The sequence below is a fragment of the Arvicola amphibius genome, chromosome 10 (genome assembly GCF_903992535.2).
Source record: "Arvicola amphibius chromosome 10, mArvAmp1.2, whole genome shotgun sequence".
Classification (NCBI taxonomy): domain Eukaryota; kingdom Metazoa; phylum Chordata; class Mammalia; order Rodentia; family Cricetidae; genus Arvicola; species Arvicola amphibius.
This window is the reverse complement of record NC_052056.1, coordinates 581,835-590,097: the sequence shown is the minus strand read 5'-3', so window position 1 is coordinate 590,097 and position 8,263 is coordinate 581,835. Positions and strand designations below refer to the sequence as shown.

Here is an 8,263-nt window from a genome sequence, read left to right as displayed (position 1 = left end):
GCTGACTCTCCTCGAACTCAGCTCTAAATCCAGACAGCACAACCTGCCTTGAAGGTTAGGAAGCCTTGGGTGCAAGACACAACACTGGCTGGGGCCAGATGCCCAATAGAGGTCCTGAAGGAACACTAAAACATCAGGAGTGCCGGGCTCAGAAAGAAGACACACCTGGCAGTCAGGGGAGGGGCAGGAAGCTGAGGGACATTCTCTAGGAAACATGAGTAAGGACATAGGGAGCAGAGTGCTTTTTATAGACTTCCAGGAATACTGTCTCTAGAATTGACTGTTTCCCGGGGGAGGAGTGGGGGATACTTTCAGACCAGCTGTATAACCACCCTGTCCCTTCCCAAACAGAGCCCACCCTGTATGTCTTCTGACCCTCGAACTCTATCATCAGTGACTTTGGAAGGTGCTAGGAAGACAATGGCCACTGTCCATGTCCAATTCTAAGGACTGGGCCAGATGACACCAGTAGGTTCCCCAGAATTGACTGACTACTTGCCATTCCTATGGTCACTGGAAATCCCAGAGGTATGAAGTACTTGAGCCTCCCATCACAGAAGATTCTGGGGAAATACAGTAGGCAGGGAGTATAAACATCTCTGACTCAAGTGTGTATCCCTCCCGTTAACACAGAATTGAACTCTTGCTTCCAAAAGCAGCCCAGTGCCTGGCTGAGGAATTCTTCATGCCCAGATCCCTCTTCTGTATAACCCCAACCCCAACCTAGCTCCATCTTCCAGGGAAATTAGATTCTGATGGATCAGAAACACTCAGAGGCATCCAAGTATCAGATGGACCTTGTCTGGCTGCACTGGTTTCCTGGATATACAGAGAGGGTGATGGGGCAGACAAGAGTCTATGCTACAAAGAAGGGAGTTTATGGGGAGGTAGTCTGCTGGGTGTGACTCTCTCAAAGGGCTAGGAGGATGTTCCTTTTGAGCCATAAAGAACAAGGGTCTGGGGTCTATCCTTGTGATCAGAACCCAGAATGAAAACTCTTCAGGAAACCTCTATGAGAGTCTAGCACTGGAAGAGGCCAGGCTCTGGCCAAAGCTTGTCAATGCCCCCTGGATAACAGCCGTGCCCCAGCTATTGTCACCTGCTGTGTACTACCTGCATGACACGCTCCTATCAATGACACTGGAACATGCAGTTGATCTTCTCCTGGACCCTCTAGGAAGGGTGAATGTTAAAGACTGGGGCCTTGGTGACCATTACAAAGTGAGGAGGTTTAGTGTAGCAAGGGGAGACCTACACAGATAAGAATGGGCTGCAATAGGATGCTTGGGTTTTTCAGAACACTAGGGATGGCATGCTGTAGGAGCTCAGCCCATGCTGTATGATGGGAGTCCACACGAACCTTGTTTCAAAGGCCTTGTGGAGACAATGTTCTCAATGAGGGGAGCCTTCTGCTTTCTATAAATCCTCTGCAAGTGGAGTGGACACTTGCCACTAGCCAACCAGCACACACAGACCCCTAACAGCAAGTCTGATCTCAAGGAGGGTAGCCAGGATGTGCGTGCATGCGTGCGTGCATGCGTGTGTGCATGTGTGTGTGTGTGTGTGTAACCAAGTAACAGGTAACAAGGAGCCTGAGAGGGACACAGCAGGGGTGCTGGCTTATCAGATCCTTTATTCTCCTCCCAGGGAACCTACCCTTGTGTTTAGGTCAAGCAGTGTTCCAGCTTGTGCCTCAGGTACTGCCACTGCAGGCTGATTCATTTGGGATGAATTAGCAGCTCTCTGAGGGGAGACCTAAGGCTTCTTTCCAAGTACAAAAATTAAAGCCCTTGTCAAACAGTGCACCCAAGTGAACTGGGCCACATCACACCATATATCCACCCCTCTGCACTGTGATTGGACAGAGTTACACCAGGCAGGTATGTCTCTGGAATCACAGCCTTGGCCTGAATGGGAAATAGCTTTGAAATCAGGGACCCAGGGACATGAGCTCGGGGTAGGGATGTCACCCCCAAACTCAGCCAACCAGTGATCATTTTGAGGCTGGGTTTAGCTTCCTTGCCCAGCTATGAGAAGCTACCAATGTTGATTTTCCCTCTAATGAAAGAAGGGGTTAGTTTACATTCAGAAAATTAATAGTGTTTAACTACACTAGCATGAGTGCTTCCCTCTTCTCATTGCTTTTGCCGTAACCTTTCAGGTGAAGCTGGCGTCATTCACAAATGAAACCAAATTATGAAATTTGCTGGACAAAGCAAACATCCCAGCTTCTTTACCCAGGGTAACACATTAAACCAGCATCATTCCTTACTGTCCCCAATGTCTGATTTGTGAATTTCTCTTGTTAAAAGTTAGTAGCAACATCAAGGCAGAAATCTGCAGCTCCGAATGGGCATTCCCAGCGGAAGCCAGCAGCTGGCGCTCTGCTTGCTGTTCAGCACACACTGGGCAAATCCTTATCACAGCTAGTTCCCTAAGTTGGACTTTTGTGTGTTTGCATTTTCATCGTAAGTTTGCTGCCATGCAGCCCTGAACACAGGGTTGCATATCTGTGATGTATCTTTAGCCCAAGAAGGCATCTGATGGGAACATGTTTGGGAGGCTGATCTGTGAGGCTGATGTGAGTCCAATGGTGAGGAACCTACAGTTTATGTTAAGTATGGTGTTTAGGGCTAGAGCTACAACTCGGTTGGTAGAGTGCTTGCCCAGCATCCAGGAAGCTCTGGGTTCCATCCCCAATACCATATGATACGCTGTCTGGTGGTGCATGCCTGTGATTTTAGCTCTCTGGAGGTAGAGGAAAGAAGAAGGTCAAAGTTATCCTCAGCTATGTCGAGTTTGAGGCTATCCTGAGATAAGACCCTGATGGAGGTTAGACAAGAACGGGGAAGAGGAAAGAAAAGAAATGGTGTCAAGGGAGAAACACACATGTGCTAAGAACTCCAAGCAGAGTAGCTTTTAGCTCTTATATGGGAGACCACATCCATCATTCTCCCACTTCAGGGCAGAGGAGTGAACACTGTATGAGGCAGCATCTCTGACACCATGAATCTGGGGTTTGGGGAAGAAGCCACAGGGTACAGATGCTGGGCTCAGACTGAGGATGTGGGGAGCCTGGAGCCTCCATATGACAGCTGACACAAATTGGAGGGTTGAGAAGGAACTGAGGAGGAGAGGTGGCAATGGTGGCTCTGGAGTCTGGCTTTGGGGGTGCCGTGCTGATAAAGATCTTTCAGGAGTCACTGGAAGACATTAGAAGAGTCCAAACACAGGATCCAATCAGGGCCGGGCTGATGTTCCAACAGGATCTTTTCCCAACCTAGCAGCAGCTCTGACAGCCTTCCCAAACTATTGCAGCCTGGCCCTGCCCCTGGGGCACAACCACAGATCCAATAAATAATGGAAAAAAATTATAAACTTTATTTATATATTTCACAGTGGAAACTCAGAACAGACATAAAGCAGGAAACAACCAACCAAGAGCACAGAGAGGGAGAGCTGAGGAGGGGACATGTTCTCACACTTCAAGGTGCTTACACATTTAGTATGGCATAGCATCCAGAAAATCCCTGGGTGTTGCTCCAAGAGGAACCATCATGGAGTAGATGGCCCTCCCCTGGATAGGAGTCCCTTTGTAGAAAAGATGGAGTCCCAGTTATGACCCAGCCACTGCCTTCTGGATAACTGGGCAGAGGAAAGGAGGCAAAGCCTCACCAGAGGTAAGACACTAATACTTCATACTTGATAGTTCTGGGATGGTCTTCCTGGTGAAAAACCAGGAACAGAAGAGAACACAGGACAATGACTTCCTTTTTTTCATCTTTGTTCCACACTAAGGACTTCCAATCCCATCCCCATCCTACAGAACAACCTCACCATCTGGAAGAGGTCTGAGGCACAATCACATAGTTCTAAGGAGGTCAACTCTAGCCATCCATCTGGGCTAGTGTTCCAGGAGCAGCGAGGTAGTAAGAGGAGAAACATGACCCAGAAGCAAGGTGAATGGAATCATGTGTCCCTGATTTTGATGGACCTCATCTTCCAGGTGTCTAGGTGAACTATACAGGCTCCATCACATACCAGGCCTTGCCTGTCGCCAAGGCTCTGAGAGGCTGAGAAAACAGTGGTGGAGAGCCAAGAACCAGACTGAACGACACCATCCGGAGCTCACCCAAGGGGCAGGTGGCCAAGGGGAACATGTTGCCATTAGCTCTGCCTAGGCTCTCGGCCTAGCAAAGGCTATGTCACCCTTGGAAGTGGCTGTCATGTCAACATGCAGGAGTGCAAGCCCTTTGCTCCGAGCCGTGTTCACTCTGGCTGCTAATGAAATCATTATAGTACGACCAGCCCAAACTGCACAGCAGAGCCAGGCCACAGGATACAGGTAGTTCTCTTTTAAGTGTCTGTCCCAGGGCCCAAGGCCCTGTCTGGTCTCCCTACTCTTTCTTGAGCCATCAGGCTACTCAGAGAACACAATCCTTGCTCATCCAAAAGAGGTCTGAGAATAAACCAAAAAGGAGGCCTAGCATGACGGTGCCACCCTCCTTGGCTTCTGGCCCTTTGTGCCCAAGCCCAGCAGGATCCCTTCTGGATGCGAGCCACAGAAGTGACCTGGGGTGGGGCACTGGAGCCCACACAGGACCAGGGAGCACAGTCAGACAAAGTCACTGTTTAATAAAGTGAAAGGCCCTTTGAGTCATCTCAAAAGGTTCATTGTACACAGGAGTTAAAAATCAGCCCCTGGGTTTTCTTGCGGAAGGGTCTCGAAGACAAAAGAAGTCAGGGACAAAGGCCACGTGGGTGGATTAGCTGTTCGCCTGTGCAGACAGGAAGAAGAGATGAGGTTACTCGCCTAACACAGACAAAGCTGCCTTTTTCCCCTGGTGATGTGAGAGACCCAGAGTCTGAGCACCGGCCACAGGGGCAGGAAGCGCATGGGTCTCTGCCCAGAAGCCTTGCTTGGCTCAGGGCACGCTCTACCAAGAGATGTCATGTGTGGAGTCCGCCATTCTTATGTGTGCTGTCCCCTCCCACTCAGCACTGGCCTTCCTCAAAGTCATGCTGAGTGGCCTTCAGGCTTAAGAATACCTGCTGGTCAGCTCGCTACATTCTGCCCCTCTCTCTAGCCTCCTCTTTGTGCCTCCCAAGCACAGTCTGGCTTCTCTGTTTCCACTTCTGCCTCTGCCAGGAGAGGGTTTCTCGTGGATTGATTGCACTGACATGGTCAGGCCTCATGACAATGCCCCAGTCTTGGTCCTCCTAGGAGATGTGCTCTTTCTCTAGAAACCCCTCCTGTTAGTACGTGTCTAAGGAGACCATCATTCTGATCCCTGGATGGAAGGGCCTGGGGCTCTAACAGTGTGTGAATGAGCCAGGAGGACTGAGTCACAGGAACCCCTTGGCTTCTTCCGTACTGTGCAAACTCCCCTGGTCCCATGTTCGCCACCCCTCTCCCTCCAAACATGAAGGCTGCCCTAACGCTCCCCCAAGAGGAAGAGTGCCATTCTGACTATCCCCTCACCCAACTATGTGAGTAGATGAAGGCTGGATGGGTGTCTGGCTCTGCTGACCGTTCACTAGAATGGGAGCCAAGAAGGTCCTGTGAGTCCAGCTCTGCCATCAGCAATAGCAGGGAGGACAGTGAGGCTGATATGCCCCCCCACCCCACAATCACCACCACCACTACCCCCAGCCACCACCAGAGGTGAGCAGGCACCATAGGCTCAGGGATCTAGAGGGATTGGGAAACCAGAGGGATGGGGGAGGGGAGCTCTGGAACAGAGGGGTGAAAGGTGATCCAGGAGCAAGCAGTTCAGGATATGAAAGTGTCTGCTTCCTGCCATGGTGCATTCTTCCCAGACCTGTGACTTGAGCTCAAGGAGACAGACACCCCAGGAATCAGGATGTTACCTTCATTTGTTGGTAGATCCAGTCTGTAAACACTGTCACGTTCCCGTACACTCCAGGTCTTAACTCCTTGGCACAACCCGAGCCCCAGCTCGTGTCCCCAATCAGCCACCAGATGTCATTCTTCAAAGTAACCAGCGGCCCTCCACTGTCTCCCTGGGGAACACAGCAAGTTACTGAGAAGAGAAAGGCACACAACAGCACCCTGGCCACCATGCACCACACAGAGAGGACAGAGTCTCTGGATATGAAAGGGTGTGTGGGTCTGTCTCCTCAGCACAAGGCAATGGTCAGAGAGACATAATGCAAAAAATGAAGTTGGTCCAGGCCAGCTAGCTGTTACCAGTGCATAGCAGAACACACTTTAACTACACCAACACTTGTGCCAAACAAAAGTATCTCTTGAGACCACAGTATGCTTAGCACTGGCTTCTGCCAGAGGTATAAACGCTGCTAGTGACCATCCTTCCCCACAGCTCTCCCAACTGGCCCTGTGCCCCAGGGAGGTATCTCTTACCCCTTAAGAGCCCCATGTCTCACAGGGTTCAATGGGAACTACACACTCCAGGGTTGAATAAAAACTCAAAATTACCTGGCAAGAGTCCACAGTGCCATTCAGGAAGCCGGCACAGATCATGGCTGGTGTGATAAGGTTGTTGTATATGTATTTATTGTTACATTTGGAGGACTCGATCAGGAATACCTTGGCAGCATTCAGCACTTCTGAGGTCTTCCCTAACAACAGAGGTGTCAGCCAGCAGACATCTTGTGGGCATCTTCCTCAAGAAGCCCGCGTTCTATGTAGACAACCTCACCCCTCTCTTCTGTCCTCCCTCCCTCCCTCTAACAGTTAACACTGATTGACAGGATCTAGGATCACCTGGGAGACAAACCTCTGAGCCTGTCTATGAGGGAGTTTCTAGAGCAGCTAAATCAAGTAGGGAAAATGCCCTAAAGATGGGTGGCACCATTGTATGGGCTGGATTCCAGGCTGAATAGAAAGGAGAACATGGGCCAAGCCTCAGCATTCATCTCTCCCTTTCTGCATCTTGACTATATATACGTGACCCAACGCCTTGAGTTCCTGAAGCCATGCCTTTCCCTCAGTATGGACTTCATCTCCAAACTGCGAGCAATACACCCTTCTTCCCTTTGGTTACTTTCGTCAAGTATTTTGTCACAGGAATGAGAAAATACTCCCTCAGTCCAGCACAATGCCAAGCCCTTTCCCTATGTGCTAAGTAGGGTTAATCTGATGTTTTCCGTCAATCAAATAAGGAAAAAGTAAGTCGCATAACTTAGGTAGATTGTCCAAAGTCATTAGCCACTGAATAACAGAACTGAAATTCAAATGAAGAGGTCCCACTGTGGAAATCAGCGTCCTATCCTGGGTGGCCCAAAGCCTCACCTTTCTCATAGGTGGCCCCCCACCCTGAAATCCAGCACGCCTGGGCTGGATCCAGCATCATGCCTGGGTTCGGTAGACACACTGGCTTCACTACATCTGTTTAAAGAAGAATAGTGGGTGAGTTATGCAGGTCTAAGGGCCTCTGTGAGTCTCCCATGACTGTCTATGTCGTGCCCCTGCACGAAACCCAGGTTCCCATCCTGGAAGGCCTGCTTTTGGACAGTTCCTATGGTCATTTGCTATTACATTTAGAATTAAATGCTGACTCTGTTTCTGAAACACAGCACACAGGCTCTGAGGAGGAAAGGACTGGCGACAGCAATTGCTCAGAAGCAGATGGCTTTGCCCCAAAGTCACACCATCTCTCTAGAATCTGCTATTTTGTGTGTGAGTTGGTCCCCCAGCTTGAATACAAGCACCTCAGAAGAGAAGTCTGTCATTATCTGTAGATTCTAGAAACTCCCATGCTCTTGCATAGACTAGAAAAGGGGCAACAAGCTAAGGAAGAGACTGGGAATATAGCCCAGTTGGCAGAGTGCTTGCCTAGTGTCCATTCCCAGCACCTCATAAAACCAGGCACGGTGGCACATGCATGTAATCCCTGCACTCAGGCGGGGGAAGCAAGAGGACCAGAAACTCAAGGCTGTACACGGCTACTTAGAAGGACCAGCTTAAGCTACATGAGAACCTGCCCCTCCCAAAAAATACACTGTATACATTGTTAAAATCTCAAAGAATGAATCTAAAAGTATATGCTTAGAAAATGAAATAGAGCCTAGCAGTGGTGACACATGCCTTTAATCTCAGCTTTTGGAAGGCAGAGGCAGATGGATCTCTGTGAGTTTGAGACCTGCTTTATCTACAAAGTGAGTTCCGGGACAGCCAGGGCTACATAGAGAAAGCCTGTCTCGAAAAACCAAAAATGAATGAATGAATAAGGAAATAGTTTACAGACTATTTTTAATGAACAAACTTATTAAAGTTCTT

General features: G+C 49.5%; 1 protein-coding gene across 2 annotated transcripts in view; it reads right to left on the bottom strand.

The window, feature by feature from the left end:
• Positions 1 to 3,358: 3,358 nt before the first annotated feature.
• Tmprss2 (transmembrane serine protease 2) overlaps positions 3,359 to 8,263 on the bottom strand; it is a 46,427-nt gene continuing 41,522 nt past the window's right edge. For both annotated transcript variants that reach the window (XM_038344909.2, XM_038344910.2), the window contains exons 11-14: positions 7,277 to 7,372; positions 6,461 to 6,603; positions 5,872 to 6,024; positions 3,359 to 4,778 (exon numbers count right to left, since the gene is read on the bottom strand). In XM_038344909.2, the coding sequence (XP_038200837.1) occupies positions 4,767 to 4,778; positions 5,872 to 6,024; positions 6,461 to 6,603; positions 7,277 to 7,372 (404 nt within the window). In that variant the 3' untranslated portion in view covers positions 3,359 to 4,766. The remainder of the gene's footprint in view (positions 4,779 to 5,871; positions 6,025 to 6,460; positions 6,604 to 7,276; positions 7,373 to 8,263) is intronic.